Source organism: Ooceraea biroi, chromosome 8, assembly GCF_003672135.1.
Source record: "Ooceraea biroi isolate clonal line C1 chromosome 8, Obir_v5.4, whole genome shotgun sequence".
Lineage (NCBI taxonomy): Eukaryota > Metazoa > Arthropoda > Insecta > Hymenoptera > Formicidae > Ooceraea > Ooceraea biroi.
Window position 1 is genome coordinate 14100056 of NC_039513.1, and position 25631 is coordinate 14125686.

Here is a 25631-nt window from a genome sequence, read left to right on the forward strand (position 1 = left end):
GTGACTCGCGCCGTGATTGGTCGACGGCAGCCATTGACCGCGCTGGCCGTCGGCGTACAGTGGCGCGCCGCTCGCCGCGCGCCAGTCGCTAGTCGTCGTTCGTCGTGGTTAATGTCGATTCGCGAGTAAATGGCGTCGCTGTGCCATTATGTGCGGGAGTGCGCCGTGCAGTAACGCGTACGGGCCGCGTTCGGGCGCGGCGCCTCGCGGCCCAGCCTGACGAGGCGAGCGCGAACGAGGAATCGAACGAGCCCGACGGAGTGTGATCGTCGCCGCCGCCGCGCGGGCAGAGAGGGGGATCGATCGGTGGTGAGTGCAGCGATCGACGAACGCAGCAATCGTTGGAAGTCGATACTTCGCCGACGTCGGGGACGGTGACGGGGATCGCGAGTTAGGTCCGACAGGTGAGTGCTCGGTCGAGTTCCAGTCGATGAGAGTTCCGTGTCGCGGATCTGATTTCGTATCTTCCCGAATTGCGCGCATTATGCGTGCGTGCGTGCGTGCGCAGTCGTCTGCACGCGGATCGCTCGCGCGTTGTGCAACATCTGGTGCGCTGGTGAAGGAGTCTATTGTCCCGCTCGTTCGTACGGGCGAGCGGACGGTCGCACACGCAAAACGGAGGGTAACAGCGTTTCAGCTGCGTTTTTTCTTCGGCGCGAGAGGAGAAAGAAGGAACGGGAGAAAGGGAGAGAGAGAGAGAGAGAGAGAGACGGAGCATGCGGGCGATTTCCATGAGGAGGCAGCCGCGCGATAAAAATCGTGATGCGGCGCGACGCGATAAGGAGCCGCGACGCATACGCGTCTGGGCCGATTCCTAACGAGCTGCTGAACCGTCCGCTCCTTGAACGAAGAGAGAGACAGAATGAGAGTAAACACCAACGGCTCGCAGGGGGAAGGGGGAACGATAACACGAGAGAGTGCGAGCAAGAGGGAACTCGCGTGTACGGCTCTCTGTTGACCACATGGTCCATGGCTCATGTTCGTCGTTCGTTCCGTGTTCTTTGTTTCCTTCCTTCTCGCGCTCGTTACGAACGTTCGTCGGAGTTTCAAGCCGCGGGAGCGGCTACCAGCGAGCGTGCTCTCTCGTTGCACGGAGAGCTCCGCATCCGCGTTAGGAGCGTGTTTTGACAGGTACAGGACACGCCTAAGCCAGTAGTGCCAAGTTTCCCGCTTTCCGATGGAACTGTATACAAACACGCGTGCCTCACTTGTTTTCGACGCGTGCTCGACACGTTGTCAGTTTCGTGCCTACGTACATGGCGTAAGTCCCCCTGAAAAACATAGCACTCCCGCGTTGTACTTGCTCGCAATCGTAGGCGACACCTTGTTGTCAAGAGTTCAGTGCGTGAATATTGCTTAAAGACGTGTGTAGCGTGCCGAGCGAATCGGCAAACGAGAACGTAAGAAACTTCCACCGCTTCGAGCTATCGCGTGACTCGTTTTCCCGCGACACATGTTCATTTTTCACTTACAAAGCGTAGATGGTAGGAAAGTCTTACTGCGGAAACTGGTTAAACTATTAACGCTGAATGACACGTATTTTTTGCACTTAAATGACACGAAAGGAAGGAAAAGCTTATCGTTATTGATGGTGCTGGAGGTGAGAAAGTTAAGTAAGAGGAGTCAGCTGGAAAGAAATAGTGAAAGCAATAGTGGAGGTTTATGTTAACTTAAGACTTGACACAAGGTGGTCTCTTCCCTGTTACAAGCGTTGTGTTTGTTCTAATTAATTAAGTGTGTTATGCGCGTGGAATTGCATAACACAGTATAAGTTATTTTTTTATCGTTCTGCCACAGACATCTGTAAAAAGATATTTGATAAGGATATTTTATCAAGGGAACTAAATTATTATTATTTTTGTAATAGAAGTGTCGTTATTTTATATTAGAAAAATAATAGTTATGCAAAGACCAATTTTCCAAGTTTGTTTAAAATATTGATAGAAAAAATCATGATTAATAAATAATTAACTGCTATAATATTGATGCAAAGTCGTAAAACCGAATTATTGTTGACACGCAAACTAGCTAATTATGATTATTTACTGTATAATTCCAATTTATACCAACTTTTTCATTAATTTGTTTATCGTAATATACTCATAAATCGCAAGCACGTGAATGATCAGTGTACCAATCGATTGATCAGATTTCATTGTCAAGTCACTGATCATTTAACGCTGCTGAGAGTGTAGACAATGTGCGCACGTGATCCTCGAGGAAATCAAGTTGCGGTGATTTCTCATGATTTTTCACGATAAACTAGAATTACATGTAAAGCTACTGAAATAACGGCCAGATTTTCCACTGTCCGACCTCAGGCAAAAATAGCAGCGTCGGTTTTCCCGGTGGTTCATGCAAGGAAACGATCGGAACGAAAAATCATTCCCCATGGGCATTACATTTGTTAACTTACGTTCAAAGTTCAAATTCTAATTATGCGATTCGTAAATATCAACTTTGTTTATCATCGATTTCATCATAATTTAGTCATCTCTCATTTTGTACTGCTTCGCGATCATTAATTATCTCGTATGATTACTTTTTCGATCGAATATTCTTATACACGAGAGAAGAGGTTTGCATCAGACGACACTGGCTCGTAAAATGCTTACTGTTATCTAAGAAATCCGAAATCTAAGTGGCACGCGCACAACGAACGTTCATAAGTGAGTGGATAAGGCGTTTGGCTTCGCCAATGCGACACAGCTAGTTCGAGAGGGTCAAAGGGCATTAACACTTCGTAGATAGCAAGAACTGCGGCCACCGGATTACGGAGTAGGGTTGAAAAACTGGCTAGTTTTCGTTGGGAAAACTTATCATATTTACTACTTGAGCGATATTTTGTATGAAAACTCAGATAATTAATGTTATTAAAATGTAAAAGTGAATTAAATAATTAAGTAATATTCAAGAATGTTCAAAATGTTCAAAAGTCATACACGTATAAATTATATTTTTCAACCTCATCACATGTTTTATTCACTATAATTTCTTTATTTTTAATAATTTTAACTCGACGCTCGATTATAAAGATATCCAATGTTAAAATGGAATATAATAATAAATAATTATTTCTACCGATATTGCTGACAAGAAAAATATATTATCTCCAAATTACTCGTGGAATTTGTGATTAAGCGAATATTTTCTCTGAAGTACAATTTTGAGTAGGGGAGACCGGTGTCAATTGTAACAAAAATTCAATAACATTTTTTTCAGTAAACCGTTCGCAATCTTTGTTTCACATATAATTTTAATGAATTGAGGATGTTAAATTTGTTTTAGGAAAACTTCGCACGATTATTGTTCGTCAGAAACATCATTGCTCAAACGAGCATAATTTCTGACGTAAAAATGAATAATTTGCGGTCAGGAAAGGTAATACATTTCTAAAATGAAACAGGATTCTAATACAGAGAAACGTACGAGTTGCGCACATAAATTATTTCGATGTATTAACTTATGTACGTTGGTCGCAATACCGCAAGGCGAACCTTCGTATTTCCCCGATGTAAAATAACGCAATGCTGAATTTGTTCGTTGGAAAGAGACGCGCGCTAGCGACTGTTGCAAGTACTTGCGTAAGATTGCTAAAACCGAAAGAAGAGGCACGCGACCTTAGATCACCTGGCACCTGGTTTAAGCTCATGAGATAGTTGAATCGTGCTGTATTTCTCGAGGAAACTTCAGGCGAAGATGAGTTGCAACAAATGTTGAACTTCTCTAATCAAGTGATAACGTTATATCGCTCTACATGTGCAGGCTGAGCAAATGTCAGTAGTTTAATAGTGATTAATTAAATGAGGCTACAAAGTTTGCAATAAAACTAAATTCCGGAAGCCATATCCGAAACTATAGGAACACTAATGAATACCATACAAAATGTTAGTAACGATTAGTAATAATTGAATTAGTAATCGTAATTGTTGTAACTGTGATATCAATATTTTGATTTTAATTAATTTTAAGTTATTGATTGTGCTTTTTTATACTTTACAATCAGTGATTTAAATTTTTTGTATAATCTCAGAAGATGAGATTTTACAAGATGTTTCCAGGTGAAAATGTAGGAGACATGTTTTCACGCATTATACTAAATATGAAATTAAATTATACTAAATATGAAAATAAATATGAAATTCTGTACAGTCCGTTAGGCCATATGTATGGGGCATATGCCGGGGTTAATTCATTCAGACATCACGTGAATGTGTTGCCTAATCTCAGATTCCCGTATGAATACATTGGATGATTACATTACACATTTGTCAGCAAAGTAGGATAAAAATCTGCTTGCTTAAAGCAAGTTACAACAAGAAGGCAACTCTTCTCTTTTATATGTAAAGAGATCACTTCGAGAAAAAGAATTTCGTTTCAGCGAGTGTTTTTCAACCGATTTTTCATTAAGTGTACAACTGTTCTAAAAGTAGAAAAATTTTTGCACACAATAAGGAATATGTAGATATCTAATCATGCACAAAGCCTCATGCACAATTGAGCAAATCAACATTCGATTACGTTCGTCAATACGTGGAACACGTCGTTGCGGTGAATTCTCTGCTGCATTTAATTTTAGCACTTTGCACCAATCGAGAAGTCATTGACCATTGAAAATTTCGTCGAGCTTACGCCTGTCCATGGAAATTGATATTACGACCGTAAAATCTATAGTGTGACGTGAACATAACGAGACGTGATGCAGATAACATGGATACGTAATGATATCTTTCATAATTATTATTCCTTCTGTTAAGAGAGACTATAAAATTTCAAAATTATATATTTTAATTATTTCTGTGACACACACACGCATATTTTTTTCTTGCGATACTTTGATATATTTAGATAAAAGAAGTGCATCATGCTAAACTTATCGAACGCTCGATAACTGGAACTTGTTGTGTCTGTCGAGCCTTTCTTCTATCACGCAGACTTTACTGTGCGTGAAACGGGGTCGTCTAATCCTGCTGCATTCCATTTCAACGATCCCAGTTTAAGCTACGTAACACAGATCAGATGTAGCCGAACTGTTTGATTAGAACTTGATAATCTTCAAAACTTCGTAGAAATGGACAGAAATTATGTTTCCATTATTTTAAACATGTGATATAATAATATTTATCAATATCATATGATATTGAAGAAAACTATTTATGGGAAAATATAATTGATCAATATATAATTTAATTTATTCATATATCAATTAAATCAATCAATTCACATGTATTGATGGGACCAATTGTTCTTGCAGAGGATCGAACGTCAGGATGCAAGCGGAGCTGATGTATCGAAAACCGTCAGCGATGGCAGGCCCATCAACGAGTGGTTTCCACCGTACTATCAGCGATGGAAAACGAGAGAATCACGGTGGCAGAGACTCGCGCGAGGCGATACATTCGGGCCACTTTATGGTATCGGACTTTGAAGCCGAGGCGCAGGACGACGAAGATGAACTCGCTGTGCCTGTACCGGACCAGGAGGAGACGCAGACTACTAGGTTCTCGATCGCCGCGATGCCGGGTTTCCCCTACGACAGATTCACAATTAGCGGCTCGTTAAGCAACAAGAGCTCCTCCCAGCAGCTGAACATCGAGACGTCCTTGAACAAACTCTTCCAATGCATGTCCCTCGCTTACAGGTGAGTTCCTCCTTTCCTTCGGCGATCCCGCATGGCTTTCCGCGTGTTGCCGGCCGATAATTACGCGAATACGTAAGATGACATTTTAGATGATCCAGCTTCAGAAGAAGTTCTCTTATTATAAATTCTCATTTTTTAGATTTATTACAACGGTTTTATTAAATTTTCTCTTTTGTAATGATAAGCGTTCTCTACAAGGTTACAGAAAAATTTGATTCTGGATTCGACCGTATCTTATTATAATGAGAAAAATTAGAGAAAAGAATGCATAAGTTTGTTCATTTATTTGATGCGTACATTGTACATTAAATTAATTGTTTTTGGCAATTGGAATTTGAATGCGTCTAAAATGGATCTTGGATCTTACGCAGCAGAGACTCGTGCGTCATCTGAAAATTCTCGAAGGTAGGAAGCGTGCTTCTTCTGTGCCCACGTGGAAAGACGCGTCACAGTGCGTTTCACTCGCTCTCGGCAACCGGACAAATGCTGCCGGCCTGAACTGGCTAGCAGCATTCCCGCTGATAAAAGACAATTGAATTAATGAAAGAGAGGCCGTAGAACCAAACGTCAACACCGCAATTAAGCGCGGCCTCGCTAAAGTCGCGCGCACTCAACGGCAAACGCGGCTTCTGCAGACAATTTCCGTTTTCCCTGCGTGACGACGTCACGCTGCGAACGTCATGCACGTTTCCGTTCCTGTAAACAGTTCGGTTAAAGTTTAACTGTGATCCTGTTGTCTTATCCCATACATTAAGAGGGAATAGAGAATCAATTAAAACTCAGTTGACGTTAATTCATGCTTATGAAACAGCTCTATGGAAATGGATTGCTATTCTTTGGCTCGACTTCCTACTACAGCTTTGTCTGAATTTGTAGGCTTGTTACAAGGTCCATTTCAATAAAGAAGTATAGCGATGTCTTGGATAGCCTGAAGATTTTTTAATATAAAATTAATATCGCATTGCGGTGCTTAATAGGCGAATAAAGTGTTGTTAGATAAAATCAGTAATGAATCTTCAAGAATCTTCGTGTTAAAATGGCAATTAAAAAATTAAAACACTGATAATTCAGAATCCACAAAAATCTGCGAAGATTGCAGAAAAGAATTGTAAATGGGATATTACAGATTATGAGACGTTGCAGAGAATATTATCATAAAAAATTCTTCGTGAAGGAAATAATCGACATTGTAAAAAGAGAAATTTTGCAACAACACTGAAAAATATACACAATGCATAAGTCAATCCAGGCAGATGCATATCTCAACGCCTTGCGTCTACGGTGACGTCGACTACTGTTGTGATTCACTGTTGCGCGCCTGCAATTAAAGTCGCCACACACATACGCGGTTTTACAGTAATCGCAGTCTTAAATTATCTCTCATTACGGATAATCCGCGAAAACTTTGATCGCGTCGATTAATTTACTCGAATTGAAATGATGAGCAAACTATCATTTCCGTAATGTGGGATTTATGAACCTATTATCTAACAGTAACTGGAAAAGCAATTTAACGTTCGATTTAAGGAACATAAAAAGACAGCCATAAAGTGTGAAAATACGACGTAGTGTCATCGTATTTTATCACACTGTTTAATATCCCATTTGCATTTTATTGTATTGTATTAATATTTCATGTCGTGTCTAACGCAATTGCACGTGTTGTACAGGTCCCAAAACAGGACCATGAAAGAGCAGATATCCATAATCTGAACTTAATATCAATAATACGATTTGATCGATAAATCAATATCAAAACAATGTAACTTCAATCAATCCTGCGATAAGGTCAACGCCGGTATTTACGTAGTACAAGAATCTATGAGTTTCCGTCTTTACGATGTCTTGACAAACAAGGGGCCAAATTAATTATATCTTTGACGATACCCGTGGAAGACACGTCGCACCGATCGATCTCGTCGAAGCTCGCTATCGGCGATAAGGTCTTCGAGGAACTATTCTCTTTCTTTCTTTCTTTTTCCTCTATCGATAAACGATGTAGTGCAAACGCAATCCAGGGCGAATAAAAAAATGGCGTGACGCAATGTACATGGCCGCAGTAACAATATCGTAAATGATGTCAACAAGCGCTTTGCAATAAAGATATTATCTATTCTCTTCCTGCTATTTTTTACTGTAACGACGTGCACACGACAAGAAATGTGACGTTCGCACTTGCTCGATTTATAACACCTCTTCTAAATCGTCTACTGATTATTATATATTTATTAGTGGAATTTTAATTTAATGAGTGACCGTCGGAATGTATATGTTGCAAATAGGAAGAAGAGACGCGAGAACTGATGCTTCCCGTTGATTCTCTAAGAAGAATCCATTTAATGCTCAACAAAATAACACAAGAATATCTAAGCAAATAGAGAATTTATTTTCTTTCGTTTCATGCGGAATCAGCTCCGCATTTTTCACATTATATATTTTACAAAATTATGTGAATTAATTGCATTTTTAAAGCAAAGTTCAATCAATTATTGTTCACTACGAATAAGAATGTTCCTTTGTTTCTTCTTCGAGTAGCTTTGAAAAGTGAACAGCAATTTCAAGCGAGATGGCAAAAAAGAATCAAAAGCATTATAGTTTCCTTCACGTTATGGGTGAATAGTTTGCTAGCGTGATATTCACGACTGTCTGTATGCGCATAAAAATTTGAATAACGAGATGTTGATTTACTCGCGTTGGTATGAGTGTCAGATATTGCGGAAAAAAGGATAAATGAAACGATTAAGGAGTAGTTTGCACAGTAATAGTCGCTGGTTGAAACGTATCTGCTGGACTTCTTCCCGGAATGCAGACTATTTTGATTATATCGCACGCAGAATTCGCGGTGAAAGTTAAGCGTAGTTAGGAGAGTGACTCGTCGCAGCTGTTGTGATAATTTTGCGCTGATAATTTTTCCACTCGCGCGATATACGGTACAATGACATCGGCTTATAGTGTTATCCAGCGATTTTCGAATAATGTCCTCTCGCAAACGTCCTGCCACGCAAAATTAATTCGGTACGTAAGCGTGTTTCTCTCGTAGAAGTTGTCACTCAAAAACACTTTGCAATGATCAAGTTTTGTTTCACGTGCGTCATGTATGTATTAAAACAACCTGCAGTCTGAAAATAAAACTGGTATGAATAAATAATTTTTACACCAGTTTAGCTGAAAGTTTAATTGTTATTGTCTAACAAATACTTGTTGTATTGCGCATATACATCTTATAATTACCTTAGATATTTGTTTACGGGTAAACCGACTCATTTCGTGCATGAAAAGCAAGGAATATTCCTGTTTGATGTAGCAATCGCAATCAAGTTCACGCTTACGTCACCTGCAGGCGTCTAATAAAATCGGAAAATCCGTCTTAGCGAAGTAAGCGCGATGGATCACTTTATTTTGCTTATCTTGCAGATTCAATGTGTGTTTACTCATGTTTATTCATTCCTGTGAGTTGCCACACACGGACAATTAAATTTGCCATAATCGTATAATAAAAAACCTAAAATTAATTAGTAATCAATTTTTATTAAGTTCACAGCAAAAACTTAGCTGAATCCTTATATTCGCTGGATCGGCAAGATAAACTGATTACTCGAATAACAAGTTGTATCGAGCAGCGGATAGTCTCGCTCTCTGCGTTACGATTTATTCAAATTTATAATGTCCTCTAGATTTCCCTTCTCTAATTACAAAAAAAATTAACTTTATATCACTCGCGTGATTTCCATATCGTATCATAATGAACGAATCGCCGGCTTTTCCTTACGTAAGCTCACTGTTCGCATATCATATTTGCTTTCTTTGCACGTTATCGCTTTACGCCTTACATCAGCGCATCTCGAACGTCCACGACTATAATTAGTAGAGTGCGTCTCAAAAACTGATGACTATTGTTTGCAAAAGTGTCGATTGTTAAACTGAGCTAAAAATTATCTGCGATTAGCAAGCGTTTTCCAGCGAATGATTTTCTCGATAACGTGAATGAGCAATTAGAGCCATTCTTCTCGGCCAACATCGTGCGAACTCCGGGCTCGTAACATGAAATTCCTTCTCGTGTATCTTGCATGCCTAATCTGTCGGGTATTTATATGGATCTGTTTTGATCGTGATCCACCCTTGATCGTGCCGCGCCGGTGCATCGCTTTCGTGCGCCGTGTTAGATCGCGAAAAAGTGGATCGCGCTAAATTACCGTAGACATCTCTCCTCTCCTGGCTCGCGCGCATGCACAACGTGTCTTTTATCGACCAAGGCCACTGCGTCATCGTCGAGTATGTACGTGCCCATAGTGCGTATCCATACGTACGCGTCAGCAACGTAACGCGCTTCCGTACGACGCGCGAGCGGAGCCGGACGAGCAAGGCGCGAGAGAATCCGCGAGTTGAGAGAGCGCTCCGGCGGAGGCTCGTCCGCCGATCGTTGGCCAGCTATTTCCGTTCCGCGGCTATTCGACCTCGTCATATGTTTACCGTAGTGGCCGATACCACTGCACGGAAGCTATTTCTCATTCGGCTTCTATTTCAGGAAGCACCGGCCCTTACACGATTATCTATTCGCGTTGTTTCGATTACCCTTCCATTACCTGATTTTTGTACTTCCGAACTGATGTCTTTGAGAAAAGAAGGCTAGATACTGCAGGTCCTTTGTAATTTCTACGAAGAAGCGAAATTGAATTTTTGTTGAATTAACTATTGATATACTAAATTGTTGAATTGTTTAAAATTATTGTTTTAAGGAATTTAACACAATTTGATAATTAAAATTAGATGTTCGCATGTGAGACTGATTGTTTTTGGAATTTGTAGTATTTCTGGCATGCTGACATCCTGCGAGAGATTTGAGCCAGACGGCAGTGAAAACACATGCCCGACGAAATCAGTTTACACACGGCGCGATCTTTGCTCTTCTCTTATGTTGTAACTCAGATAATTAAAGCCGCAAAAGCGCTTGAAATACAAGCGGTATCGAGGGATTTTACGGCGTTTATCAGCGCAAGCGGTACCAACTCCTTTTGTTCGCCGTGCATGCAATCTCTTGTATTATCAGCGTTTCTTTTTTCGAAAATTTATTCTACAAACGCGTCGCCACGACTCTGTCTTGTTACACCATTGAGTTTCTCGACGGTACGATAATAATCGCGACGACGGTCGATGCCGACCGAGCCGTCTATCTCGCAACGAACAAATAACTCGTTATCTGATAATGGATTCCTTGGGCATTGTTTCGTTAAAGTAGCGAAAATGACGAGGGCTCGTCACTTGATGATTTGACATGTTTCCGGACAAACAAAATTTGTTAAGCCGTCATAAAGGAAGACTGTGCGCTAATTACACTATTTAACGAAACTTGATTATTTTTCGTGTAGAGAAGAAAAAAACACTATTCTGAGAACTCTTGGGAGACATTAAGAATCTAACGTCTAAGTTATTAGCTTTAGTTGTTATTATTGAAAATATTTATAAATTAATATATAGTTAATAATATTTAGATAATATATTATAGTTAGATAATATTTAGTTATTATTGAAAAAATTTATAATTGATGAAACGATGTTAGTTATATTCCAATAACTTTAAAAAAAATGTTAAATTATGATTATCTTTAATAATTGACTTTGATAGTATTTTTGAGTTGTTTTATACATGCAAAATGTGTATTTTATCTTTTTTTACAGTTTACGTATTTTTTACATCAATATAACAATATGCTAATAAAGTATCATTTTCTTTCAATCTTCGTTATCAGTGACAACGCAGCACCGCAGGAATAATTAGCGATAAAAGCGAGCAAAGCAGTTAAAACTTTATACATTTTTTACATTGTATGCTGCGTGTACTTATCTCACACAGCCTATCGAAACTGCGTTTAACTTGAGAACGACGTTATTACTTGCCACAGTAATGAAAAACTCAACCCTTACTTAATTACTTCACCCAGACAACATAATTACTTGTGCGAGAGCATGACGACCTGATTATGTCTTTTACTTTTAAACTAAATGCATGTAATTTTCTCCAAGATCCTTGAATTTCACATAATAAAGAATCCGCTCTTATAAAATGAATACAAATATGAAAAAGAAAGAAATGAAGAAAAAACAGAAGAGAGAGAGAAACGCTACATTTTTTCAAACTTGTTTCACTCACGATTTTACATACTGCAACTCAAAATTATCATATAATCATTGCGACTAATTAATCTAACAAAAATCTCCACTTTATTATTTTCTTATAAAATCATCTCTGGTCATTAATTCTCGATTTGAGTGGCCGCGTTGCTTTGCAGAACTTTTGGGTAGAAATGTTTACGATGGATTCATTGCTGATTCTTTTTTTGTCCACTACGCGTCAGCTGTGACTTATCTAATCGCGCAATTAGAAAAATGAAAATGGCAATAACTTGGAAAGAACTTGGCCGAGCAGGGTCTAATGCCAAGGAGAAGAACCCCACCGCGATATGAGCAAGTGGAAATCTTCCGTCTACAAATATTTTTCACTGTTGACTCTTCGTCAGTGATACATCGACCAATGAGACGATAACGAGAAATCCACCGCAGGATTATGGCTGTACGTTTCAGAAATTGAGAAAAAACATTTCTCTCTGCAATTTTAATGGCTGAATTGTTAGTGCGCCCAGAGATTTAGCGTCAGATATCAATCGATAAGCTTAAAAAGATGTTAAAGTATATTTTCTCTTATCATAATATATATTGTTAATATTGCGTTATATATTTTTTTATCTATTTGAATATTAAAAATTGCAGATACATGTACGAGCGAACTTAAAAACAGATTTTTATGAAGAAAATAGATATATACTATGATTAGTATTACAAGCATAATAATAATACGATTATATAACGGCAGAAGTGTATTCGAATGAGATTTAGTTAATTTTATACACAATGTGAGGTTTCCAAAATGTTTTTTTTTTTATTTCCGTTAAACGAACATCACGAGCACAAAGCACGTGCGGTTTATTGAACTCCCATGTGGAAATTCACTTGACCGCTCGAACTGCGCCTTGGAAAACTCACAATTACTTCGCCGCGATAGAGAGCGCGTCGATAAGCTTGTCGAAATCACACATCCTGATGATTAATGACGAGTCAAAATTACTGTAGCCGCTTCTTTAAATAGAGCACCGATGCATTTCGCCTGATTGAAATGTTTTGAAGACGAGAATATAAATTAACACATTTTATTGAGTGAGTTATATGCGAAGCAGAGGCGCCGCTGATACAATCCGCGTTCGCCGTTGGTTCACTGACTTGCGCCTTTTTCTCTGTCCGTCACGCGGAGTAAGCAAGCGGATGGAAAAACATCTTTCCATCAATTGAATACAACGGATCATACTTGGCCTGACGAAAGAAAAATATCTAAAATTAAAAACCGAAATAGAGGCGTACCTTAATCGTATCTTTATTTTCTCTTTAATAATTATCTTGAATGTTGCTTCGAATTAATTAAACAAGATTTTGAAACTCCGTTTCCACAGTGGGTATGACATATGGGCATTCGAATTTGTTCCAGACAGAAGCTGACCTCGCCCAAATGGAATCGCTTCAAAGGAATCAGATTGAGATGGAAGGACAAGATTAGACTGAACAACGTCATCTGGAGATGCTGGCATATGCAATGTAAGAAGGAGAGAAAGACGCTCGCGCTTCAAATGGACAATATCGATATATTTTAAGAGCGAACGGCGAAACTAGAACATCTTTGAATTTAAATGCGATCTATCGGAAAGATTTATTTTAGTCTTATCGGAAAAAAGGTCTGCGTGGGTTGACTGAAAAACGACTGATAATCTGTTGCCTCGCTTTGTTATCTTCTCTAGATTTATCATGTCCGCTCCTCAATCGTAATCTACCGTCGACCTTATTTTCGAACGAGTCATTAAAAATAGAATTGTTTTCCATTCCATTCAACTAGTTTTCCATTCAAAATATTCCAAAATATTTTACTTTTGTTGGCAATTAGAACGCTCGATTTTCGCAAGAGCGAAACAAGTCCACGATTCATAAGAGGATTACATTGTATTCCAAAAATTGTATTTAAAAAACACAATCTTGCGATTCGTGTTAATTATCAGTTTATATCGCAAGATTTTTTTATCTCTAAAACGGTGAGGCTTATAAATTTGTGAACTTATCTGCCGCTTTGCCCGAAATACCTAATTTTCATATCTGTTTCGCCGTTTCTCGTTCATTGACATTTCGATTATCGTGATATACGCGAAGTGCTTGTTTTACCGAGTTCAAACAGCTGTCTCGGGTGTCTCGGTGCTCGTCGAATGACCGGATAAGTAATTACCCATCTATTTAAAGAGCTCCATCTCCGCGTGCTACATTCGCACCGAGTAGTACTCGCCACGCTCACCTGGCGCACGTCCAACTTATCATTACGAGCCGAGTGGAGGCTTGTTTTATGTGTACGCACGTTTGTCGAGGTCGATCAGACCAATTGGGTCGGCGAAGGCAAAAAACTGGAGCGAAGTAGAACCGAGATAAGAAAATCACGATATTGAGTGAAATAGCGGCACGTGCGTTTCCACGAAAAACGTTAATTGCTCGTTTAGTAATATTATTATTAACAAGTTGCTATCCGATTATGAAGGAAAAAACTAAGATGAAGTCGTCTGGATTTTAGCTGGATCCGGCTACCGTGATTTCTTGAATCGGTGCGCCTGTACTCGGTCAAGTGAAGCGGAGATAGGAAATGTGCATTCATTGTAAATCGCAATTGTGTCTCGTGCCGTCTTTTTCAGCCGTCGTTTATCATTGTACAGCATGTTGATAATCGTAGTGTAACCGTGGCGTTAAGCCACGGCAATTGAGGCAATTATCTGCTGCTCAGCTTATCGCTCGATGATTACCGATCTACGGAAACGTGGAGCCCAGAAGTTATACGGGAAGAGTGTGCGATAAACGGAATTATCTCGAAAATCTCTCGTAATGTTTTACGATATTTACGTGAATTAAAGTATCTGTTGCCTCGAAAAAATTCCAACAAAGTAATATAACGCAAATATATATAAAAGAAATTTTTAAAAATATTACGCGCATGATTAATTCGTATTTGATAAATGCGAAGTATCCTTATAATCTTTGGGATGTTGCAACGGTAGATAAAAATCATATATAATAATCCTTTTTCTTTTTCAGTTATATTGAAGCAGAACACGCTGGTGTGCCAATTCGCATCGCCACTCGACGTTGATACTCACAACAAACCCGAGGTATATTTCCTATACGTATGAGATTTCGATGTGACGTATCTTTGGCACAGATCATGTTGTACATGATATATTTGATTGTATCGCGTAAAATGCATATTAATGCGATGACTTACACTTTGATAAGTTTATTATCATAAGTGTTGCGATAATAATGATTCTTGCTTTCGATATCGGCAACAGATCAAATCGTCGCGCCTAGGTATTAATGATCATTAAATTACAGCGGTTTATTATTATCTGGTTTTACCCAATTACGCAATTGGAAAGTGCCTTTATCGCAATTGGCGACAGTTGGGGTTTGATTAGATAATTCAGTCATAACGTTTATAATTCTTCGAAACGTCGTCGGTGAGTTGCATACGCACAACAGCATCGCGTAGTCAAAGGAACTAGAAAATCCGAGCAAGCTCGTAAAATCGTAAAGTAATTTTGCGTTCGAGGAAGTGCGTCTAGTGTGTGTGTGTGTGTGCGTGTGTGCGTGTGTGTGTGTGTGAGAGATTAAACAACGTATCTCTTATCAGGCGGTAGTCTTAGAGGGAAAATACTGGAAACGAAAGCTCGCGGCCGTCACAGCGGAATACAAGAAATGGCGTATGTTCTACCGAAACAGGATCCTTGGCTGGACGGCCAAGGATGGCATGGAAATGGTACGTAAAAGATTTCCTGTTCCTGCTCAATATCTGATTTAGAAACGAAATAACACGAAAATTTCTTTGAAGATGGAATCAATGGACATGCTAGATTGGGGCAACGGAGGCGGAACTATCGGTGACTTCGGGACAAATGTAGGAAATGCGTATTTCGGCGGTAGCAGCGGAGCTCCGGGCGGAGAGAGTATGATGGTAGATGAGGACTATATGGAATTGATGACCGACACCCTCTTCTCGACCATCAGTTCAAATCAACCGCTATACTTCCCCGATCCCAGAGAAATCGGTAATTTTTTTAGACACTTAATGCACGATTATTGAGTATCGCGAGTGTAAAATAAATATGTAATACATAAAATGTGATTTGACAGCGCGAGGTGCCAGCTTGGCGGATTTCATCCAGCCTAGTTTGGGTCCCTTGCAGCCCAACTTGGACGATTTCATGGACACATTGGAGCCGTTGCAAGGTACACGGCAATATATTCATTGATACCGTACGAAATCATACTCGAGCAACGTTTCTCATGTGTGTGTTTTGACATCTCTTTTATCCTGATTCCAGAATTCCTAAACTCGAAATTGCCTCCCGTACCCGAGGAGGACGATATGTTCCGGAGTAGCAGTTTAAACGCCAACTATTCTGACCTGGACCTGATGACGCCGATTAATCAGATAAACGAGATAGGCGAAGACCCGACGACGATAAAGAACGAGCAGCCCTCGCGACAGCTACCTCAACAGGAGGAGCAGGAGGCTAGCATGCAAAATCTTCAGTACACCGCCAAGATATACACTCAGCCGCAACCTGAAGCGGCGAGTTTGTACAGGAATAGCATGTGAGTGTTACGTAAATGCTTACTATAAAGTGACAAATATCTGTTTTTAGATTGTAACGTGTCGCATGTATGTGTGCGTTTTACACGAATCTCTCCAACGCTCTAATTAAAATTAAAAATTCATCGTTGCTTCTATATTATAAATATTAATATAATTATTAATGGTAAATATATTAATAATATTAATTAATCAAACTTGAGATCTAATATATAATATTTCTTTTTGTTCAGTGCTATGGGCGAGGATTACAGCGCAATCCAGACCACTTTTGAGGCATCCGCGACGAGCCAGTCCGCTCGAGGAAAGAATAACAGGAGTAACCGGCCGACGTCGTCGAGGAGTAGCCGCGTGATACAGCAGTCTCAGCAGCAAAACGCGTATCAGGCGAGTGCACAACAACAGAATGCTGGATTCCAGGCGCAGTCGCAGCAGCCGCAACCTTACGCTGCGATGGGAATCCAGGCGGTTCAACTGGCGCCGGTGCCGGGCCAGCCGATGCAGATCGCGACGCTGAACGAGCAGCCGGCGGTGAATGCCGATCAGATATCCTCGATCGCCGCCGCTGCCGTGCAAAATCTGGTGACGGTGCAGCACAGTTTCTCCGCGCAGGCCCAACACCCGGCGATAAGGCCCCTGCCAACCACCACGCCGATGGCCAGCAAGCCGTACAAGATCGTGCAGCCGCAGCAGCAGTGCTACAAGTTCCCGAACCTCGTGCAAAACCTCAATGCTCAACAGTGTAAATTTAACGCCGGTAGCTTGAAGGTAGCCGCGCTACTACTACTACAGTAAGCTAGTTTCTAATCGTAGGCGTCGGAGACGCAATTGAAAAAACGCGCGTTGTCTTTTCCTGCCAGACGCATCCCGCGCAGCAAGTGGTATCGGTTTCCACGATGGAGCAACAGCAGCAACAACCGTCGCAGTCGCAGATCTTGCTGCAATGCAGACCGACCGGTGTCACCGCACCGGCTCTTCATCCTACCAAGTTGCTACCACAACCGACGACGTCGAGCGTGGAGAAGGAAGAGATTTTTGCCGTACCTAAAGTTAGTGTTCCATCTCTGCAAGATAATTAAAATTATTGATCTCCAAATAATTACAAATAAAATTTCGTTGTATTTTTTCCTTAGTATCAAATGAAAGGAAGAAGCAGATCACGGAGCAGCTCCTCCTTAGCGGTGCCCAGGACACAACCACCGCCGTTAGTCTCCGCGGTGAGCGATCCAGCTCTGAATCTGAATAACAATGTCCTGTTCGCACGTTTGTTTACGAATAGTACGTATTTTTTATTTTTTATTTCCAACTTTTTAGAGTTAGAACTCGAACTTGCAAAATATAAACGTCCGAATAATTTTAATTTATGCGACATAGCTCCACAATCAAACGCTTCACAATATTATCCTTACTGAACTGAATAAAACTGAACAATGAAATAAATACTTGATAAACAAATAATTAATTCTCATCGAATCTCACGCATTATCTTTGCTTCACGAGTAGAAATAACGCAAGTGACGACGACGCAGCACGTCACCACTCCGGTGACCGTACAAACGATGCAGACTTCCAGCATGCAGCCGGCGCAAGCGCAGCAACAAGTACGTCACAATTTACCTGACGTTACGATTTCCATTTATAATTCCAATTCATCAACTTCGTTCGCACTGATATTCTCTGTTGCAGACGATGCAGCCGACTACGGTCCAGCAGATTCTTCTGAACGCGAACAGCCAGACACATCAGTCGCAGAGCAGCCCCGGTTCGCCGAAGGACAGCAGCTCGAGCGCGCACAGTCCCCAGGGTCTGAGTCTCAGTCCCCTGCACAGTCCCATGAGCCTAGGCAGCCCGTTATCGCCCACTCGCGGTTACATCAAGGGCGAGTCGGAGAGGGGACAGTACAAGGAGCAGCGGCGGGTCGGCCACATCCACGCGGAGCAGAAGCGCAGATACAACATCAAGAACGGCTTCGACATGCTGCACAGTCTGATACCGCAGCTCAGCCAGAACTCGAACGCGAAGCTCAGCAAGGCCGCGATGCTGCAGAAAGGGGCGGATCACATTCGGCAGCTGAGAGCCGAAAGGAATCAGTTGAAGGAGGAGATGGACAGCTTGAGACATCAGATCGAGTGCCTTAACACGTCTATTAGGTACGTTTGAGCGAGCAAATATCACTAAATGGTAAAATTTAAAAATAATAAATACGTAACAAAAATATATGTATCAATTAAATCGTAGCCTTAAATGCTTCATTATGTGATACTCTTGTAGTAATTGTCAATCTATGCTTCCTGCAACGGGTGCTCCAGTTTCTAGACATAGAACCAGCAAAATAAGAGAGATGTTCGACGAATACGTACGCACGCGCACACGAGAAAACTGGAAATTCTGGATTGTATCCTTTCTTCTTTTCTTCTCTTCTTTTTTTTTGATCTTTCAAACGACATGATTAATGAACTCTGCGAAAGATAATTGGCTTCCTTAACGGAATAATTAGTTTAGTAAATTATTAGAGCCGTTGATGCTGTCTTTCAACGCCTCGGTCTCCACCGCGAGTATGGAGGACTTGTACAGAAGTACGATACTGTGGGTGGAGCAGCACTGCTCGCTCGTCGATCTCAGACCAGGTTCGTGCACAGGATGAGATATCGAAACCTCCGTTAATTTTTAATGGAAATTAAGGAAAATTTCGAGCATTGACATTTTTTAAAGCGAATAATATCCTTTAGACGTTTCTCTCGTTGCAAAACTATAAAACGATAAAAATAAGAACAAATAAGTCAACTGGATTTACACGACCGTCTCAACTGAAATATCGTTTCCAGCCGTTCTGAATTCTCTGAGGTACCTGTGTACCGCCACCGATATTTTGTCAGACCCGGCGCGCCTGCCCGAAGAAGCGCTCGCGGCAGTCAATCGGACGGAGCGTCGACGATCCTCCCAGTGACCGAGGGAAAGTGCGGAAATTCAATGTTGCGATGTATTTGTGTGTAAAAACGTTCAAGATACGCACGAATGGAGGGAATGATAGTTACCGTATAGCTTAAGTCAGTCGAGAGAGAGAGAGAGAGAGGAAGCGATTATCCGGAAGTAGCCGAGACGCAGGCGAAGACACGAAGGTTTAAGTGCAATTCCTCTTTTTATTGCGACGTCGCGTTAAAGTTGCGAAATCTGTTACGGCGAGTTGTACACGACGCGTTTTATATGACACATTTGTGAATAAGATATATATATGTAGGTACATATATATTACCGTATGTACGCAGAAGTGAGCTGAGAACGCAGCGCGTGCGACGTCATCTAGCAAAATGACGAATGGCACGATCGCTAGCCGATTACTTATTCCGAACAGAAAAACCTCGAATACTTTTTTATATCTCGCGCGACGATTGTACGTCTCAAAGATTGTACCAAAAATTAGAGAATACTCTAATAGTTAATACTTTCACACTGATTTAAACGTGTACAGGTGTAAGGCGAAATTTCCTGCATGTTTGTACCATTTTCTAATTAAGCGTAACAGAGACACACTTGCACGTGATCAAGGTCACTGCTTCGAAAAATCTTCAATCGAGTTCCAGAGAATTCGCGGTGAATTTCCGATTGACGTGAAGAGTAATAAGAGAATGCAGAGAGATTCGAAGTTTATATTGCGATAAAAAAAAGAATTCGATTTTATCGTTAATATTCCTATCTTCTATTTTTATAAATTGCAGTTACACATTTGATTAGTTTTCGATTTAATTAAAGAGATAATTTGTCGAAAGTCTTTTATCGATGCAATGCGAAAGTACAAGTTTATTTTCTTGAAATTGAATTATTTAATATTGCCGATTTACGCTGCTGTTAAGTTAGTTACACTGCACAATTGTATCTCAAGGCAAGGGAAGCTACGTAGTTGATGATCGCGCAACGATAAAAAGGGGGTTGCTCGCAAGTCACACAGTTTATGCAATATGAGATCTTTAATGTGAAGATTCATGTGATAATGTACAAATCATTCGCAAGGGGTTTGACTATCGGGGATAGTTCAAAGCTACAAGACAGGGCTTCTGCACATTGTAGCATTTCCGTCGATGTAAAATGTTGTATATAGTCCGACGTTAAGGGGAACGATTGATACTCCAGGAGCAAAAGTTCTTACTTTTAAATCTGAAATTAATTACGTTTACGTTTTGATTCGATTGATTTCTCGTTTTAGGATCGTTTAGGAAGGATGTTTAATTTCTGATATGCACGATATACAGTGTATAGATAGCCCTCACTCGACTTACGTACGTACTATGTGTAAGCGAAAGAAAATGATATAAGTTAACTCGTTGAAGGGATGTTCTTTTGTACAATATGTATCATATAATCGGAAACGTTCGCATGTTATTATTTCCAAAATGTTATATAACATGAAGAAGGATCCTGAAAGTTCATTGCGTTTTCCTTTTGTCTATACCTATATCACATTCGCGGCTCTATCGACAATTAATTAATTACTTCATACAAAGAACCTAATTAATTGATTACATTCTCTCTAGACGATTATTTTAAAATTAGTCAGAATTACTTTTTTTTAACAAAATTACGGTACAATTTTCATGTGTGATCATTGCATCACTTGACGTGATGGACTCGATGAGATGAAGAAAACGAAGAATTTACTTGCGATGAACCTAAATCTAATTCGCCCTTACGGGAGTTTCTTACGAAAGAAACAATATCAAAAATATTAAACAATTGACGTTACATAATTGTAATTGTCCGTTTTAACACGAATTATTATTTATGGCACTTATTTACAATTTATTCTTTGGACACACTAATAATGTATCAAATACTCCTATACGTAAAATCATTTTAGTCACCGATCGATCAACAATCACGCACTCGTACTTAAAATGCTAAATCAAATGATGAGGCTCAAGCGATCAACAGATCAACGCTGAGGTCGAGCACACGTTGCACACCATGTGTATTCTGTGTGTTCTATTGTAACCAGATGCTACCATGAATACTGGTGAAGTGGCGCAATTAAACGCGTGAGCGTTGAAGCTCCTGGTAATCGAAAGCTTCACGTCCTTCAGCTTGCGATTGTTCAATCGGTACTTGCAATTTTTGCAGGATACACACACAGTTTTTTCCTCGATCAATTCCTCGATCAATAAGGCTTTCAGGCACACGGGGCAGAACACGTCTCTACTGTTGTCACTGTCCGCAAACATTATCAGATATTCCAACTCGTCCTGCGAAATCTTCTCGTATTCTTGCAGTATCCATTGCTCTGCATTAACATTTAATAAGAATTTATAAGCACAATTAATTTAATTTTCAAGATTCATCATATTTATATTGCGTGCGGCAAACTGACAAGTAACAAATTAGAATGATTCACCTTGCTCGTAAATTATTTGATTTTCTAACTCAATCGCCTCTTCTATGCTAAGTGGCTCGTCGGTGTCCATGGTCTCCTCTTTCGTTGCCAGTCTCTTGAATTCCATGCGTACTATATTCATCAGCCTCTCTTGCACGCTGCATGAATTGTTTTCCAAGCCAAGTCTACGTTTGTTGAACAATTCCATCCGATTCTCTCGCATTCTTTGACGGCAGTTCTAAGAACAAATTAGTTCCAGTGTAACAACAAAATACAAAGCTCATATAACATTCTTTTGAGAATTATTAAAATTAAAAAGGACTAGGAATTATGAAAAATGCTTGCTACAAATCAATGCTAATATATTAGATGCTTGCAAAAGCATTCCAATTAATTTCTAAATTGAATTTAGAAATTGTAAATTTAGAATAGACTAAATTAACCCTTCCGTCACAGGCCATGCGGGGCATTTCAGTTACCCCCAGGAACGAATTTTATATAATATTTTCTTAAATAATGTATTTTACAGCAATGCCATTTATGTAAGCTTTTAATAAACATATCTGCAAAATAAATATAAAATGAGTAACGTACCAAAAACTGAGAAAAAAACCTGAGGTAACCGAGTTACTCCGCATGGTCTATGAAGTACATTCCACTAACACGCTCACGGGAGGGTTAAACGAGAGAGAATTCACGTACGCGTGAACAATTATGCAAGAAAAAGAATAAAGAGGGAACGTTTTCGGGTGCACGTCTCGTTAATGCTCCGGGAAGCGGGAAACATTGAGTAAACTAACCTCTCGCAGTATCTCCTGCATTTTCGGCGAGCCGTACTTGATCCTGTACGCGCTTTCCCTGTTCTTGAATTTTTGCGCCTTCGTTGGACTGAATGCCATGTCTCTTGCTATGTTTCGGCCGTAAAACTGAAAACGGAACACTCGCACTTCCCGAAGCGCTCGTCCCTCCGAAAGAAACGTCAAGAATTCGTCAGGAGCGAGAAGCAGCGAACTGTTCCCGTTTCTCCGGTAGCAAACCAGCGGTAGCGGCACTTCTCACGCATGCGCAGTCCTGCGGATCCGTTAGGCAGTCGTAAATTTTCATTCAAGCAGAATTTATTTTACATTTTCTCGCACAACGTGCTCGAACGCGATTTGTTGCCATTTTTTATCTCGAACGTTTCACCGCAGCGAATTGCTGCATTCAGCAGGCCCAACGGTTGAATAACGGTACCAGATTTTCCGCTAAACGGACGGACTGACGCTCCGGATTGGACACACGTACCGTACGAAACTACCTGTTCGATTTGACAATTATGACGAATGGTAGAGGGAATATTTTCGCTTGCGAAAGCTCCGGAAAGATCGAGAGGGAAGGAAGACGGCTTCAATATTGCACGAACTTTCACAAGCACCTATACAATGTTTAAACGTTATCAATAGCGCTGGTGGTTTCCGCGGAGAGATCAAAAGTTCAAAGTGGTAGATACGTGTGTCTGCGCGTGCAATAAAATAAAGGAAAAAATGTAAAAACCTAGAAACGGCGAAAGTCCTCATTTTACGAGTTCAAGATGGAAGATTCGTGAGCGTCGAGATGTGATAAAACTATATATATATTTCTTAGTTTACAATTCTTTGGGGTATATTATACGGGGTGCGATATAGAAATTCGACTTAACAATTGGCTTACTTTTTATTCATATAATGATGATAGACCTATATACAGAAGAAACAGTGGCGGCAGCAAAAGTAAGACGCTGTGGCTCGTTATTCCCCGTAGAAACAACGACGGATGTTGACTAAGATACGCACAAGATATAAATAATCGCGGGCGCGTTATTCGTACACATCCTCCTTATCCGCGACGTAACGCACTATATCTCTGGGCCTAAGTAACCGTTCAGCGTCCATATCTGGAATTTCGAAACCGAACTCGTCTTCTATCGCCATGATGATTTCAACGTGGTCCAGGGAGTCCAGGCCGAGGTCTTCCATGAAGTGCGACTCCAGGGTCAGCTGAGGAAGATAATAGATGCATATTGTTAAAATCAAATTCGGTACTGCGAGTACATGGGCCTCCTGCACAACTGACATGTTAGAGCTGACAAAATTCAGCAGAATTTAATTAACCCAAATATTTTATTTAGCCAAAGAAATTCGACTATTTAGATTTGAACTGAATACAGATAAAGATAGGATAAAACAGCTTTTTTTAATAATAAAAATTTATTTTGATAATATTTTATTTTAATTTATTTTAAAATTATTTTAATAATAAAAATTTGCATCCACATGTCAGAGTATATGCAGACGCCACGATCAAGCAAGGTGTTAACCGATATAAAAATACAAATATTCTTCATCTAAAAAACTAACAAGACATTCTGGCAAAGCCACAGAGGAGTTGTTACAAGACTCATCTCTCGTGCGAACAGAAACAATTATCAACTATTAATTTTGATGTTTCAGGGATCGATGCACGATTCCACTTGTATTATTTTTTTCACAACCATTACAAGCTACGTCAAACAGGGATTTTTTAATGCTCGTTACAAGACACTACGGCTCACAGAATCATCTTGGTAAAAACTTGCTCAAAGTATCAACTCTTTGATAAGTACCTTAGTGGTTTCAATTTTGTCATAAAGTTTGAGAACCAAGAGCACCCGCTGACTGATTAGGTCAAGGGATAGCGGAAGCTTATGGCTGTAGTGGCGCACCTGCTTGACACGTGGCTCCCTTAAGCCCTGCAAAATGTTTCCCACAAAAATATATATATTTATGAAATAACCTTCTCTGCGGTGGTTTCATTATAAGCCGTCACAGCCTTCAACACGCGCCGCTCGATATCCTTAATCGTTTCTGGTTTTTGTTTAACATCCTCACAATACCCACGATTGCATGCTCGCTTCACCTGCATTTGTCAAGCAAGTTTTGTATTTTAATATCTTCTTTTTGGAAAAATAAAACGTTTAGACTGCGATACTATTAGATTTTCAATCTGATTCAGCATTTTTAGTCTGATTTGTGTTAATATTATGTCACAGAGTTTCATAACAAAATTTTACTCCAATTACTGTAAATATATGATAATAGCTAATTAATCGCACAGCAATGATTAAAACTTCTCCGTCTAGTTTTCTGTAAAATATTCTGTAAAATTCAAGTGTACAACCGCACGTGTCACGTTCACTCTGCGCTTTCTTTCAATTGTCCTTGCTCTACACGTCCTATTGTGTGTTTTGAGAGCTTCAACAAAGAAGACATTCTCTACCAAACATCAAAGATATTAGAAAGCGCAGCAGAAAGCAAGTACACTGATCGAACTTGCTCGAGCCAGCCGATCGCAAGCTCAGCAAGCTCGGCGTGCTCGTCGCGACGAGCTCGTTGTCTCGCACAGTTGCGCGCGTAAGCTCGTCAGCTCAGTTACATAATGCATGTATTTTTTCAGAACGCGCTACGTGCGGCTGTTGCGCGTCGAAGTTTGCTCCATCGTACCACGACGACGACGACACTCGCCGTGGGTGACGACGGCGACGATGGTGACGACGATGTTCGTTACCTGCGGCACGACGAGCGCGGTCCGCGCGGCGCAATGCGACAGTTTCTGCTCGCCGCATTGCATCCGATGCGCGACCACGCCGCTCGCGCGGCACAGCCGACCGCCCAGCGAGTTCCTGAGACTGCCGGTGTTCCTCGCCAATAACCGTGCACACGCCAGGGACGCCATTTTCACTCACGATGTACGAACGAGGAGCAACGGCAACGACGACTACGAGCTACCGATGTATGTACTTGTGTGTGCTTGTCAATGTGCGAAGTGCGAGGCTCTCCGCCGCGTAAATTGAGAGGCGAGTGCGGAGCACGTGACGACATCTAGCGCGACGAATTGTTGTTAACCGA

At 40.6% G+C, this 25631-nt stretch overlaps 3 protein-coding genes across 6 annotated transcripts; 1 reads left to right on the forward strand and 2 right to left on the reverse strand.

The window, feature by feature from the left end:
- The first annotated feature begins 98 nt into the window (after positions 1-98).
- On the forward strand, positions 99-20786 carry LOC105275015 (MLX-interacting protein). 3 transcript variants are annotated; one of them, XM_011331599.3, is made up of 16 exons: positions 99-404; positions 5255-5641; positions 13176-13282; positions 14810-14883; positions 15405-15530; positions 15603-15819; positions 15905-16000; positions 16096-16369; positions 16601-17135; positions 17228-17416; positions 17501-17645; positions 17871-17968; positions 18054-18517; positions 18639-18762; positions 18865-18994; positions 19193-19333. In XM_011331599.3, the coding sequence occupies exons 2-16, from the start codon at positions 5271-5273 to the stop codon at positions 19312-19314; spliced, it is 3072 nt and encodes a 1023-aa protein (XP_011329901.1). In that variant the 5' UTR covers positions 99-404; positions 5255-5270; the 3' UTR covers positions 19315-19333. The 3 variants fall into 3 exon arrangements, with proteins under 3 accessions (XP_011329901.1, XP_011329900.1, XP_011329903.1); XM_011331598.3 differs by lacking the exon at positions 99-404 and adding an exon at positions 443-1131 and having other exon boundaries at positions 19193-20786; XM_011331601.3 differs by lacking the exon at positions 99-404 and having other exon boundaries at positions 5477-5641; positions 13180-13282.
- Positions 20319-22765, reverse strand: LOC105275016 (RPA-interacting protein B). The gene is made up of 3 exons (XM_011331602.3): positions 22530-22765; positions 21751-21967; positions 20319-21639 (listed from the first exon to the last, which is right to left on the reverse strand). Exons 1-3 carry the CDS (start codon positions 22626-22628, stop codon positions 21287-21289), a joined length of 669 nt encoding a protein of 222 aa, XP_011329904.1. The 5' UTR covers positions 22629-22765; the 3' UTR covers positions 20319-21286.
- A 636-nt stretch (positions 22766-23401) lies between these two features.
- LOC105275014 (acyl carrier protein, mitochondrial) lies at positions 23402-25576 on the reverse strand. 2 transcript variants are annotated; one of them, XM_011331596.3, is made up of 3 exons: positions 25291-25576; positions 24350-24475; positions 23402-23744 (listed from the first exon to the last, which is right to left on the reverse strand). In XM_011331596.3, exons 1-3 carry the CDS (start codon positions 25456-25458, stop codon positions 23565-23567), a joined length of 474 nt encoding a protein of 157 aa, XP_011329898.1. In that variant the 5' UTR covers positions 25459-25576; the 3' UTR covers positions 23402-23564. The 2 variants fall into 2 exon arrangements, with proteins under 2 accessions (XP_011329898.1, XP_011329899.1); XM_011331597.3 differs by lacking the exon at positions 24350-24475 and adding an exon at positions 24520-24642 and having other exon boundaries at positions 25291-25573.
- Between the last annotated feature and the right edge of the window lie 55 nt (positions 25577-25631).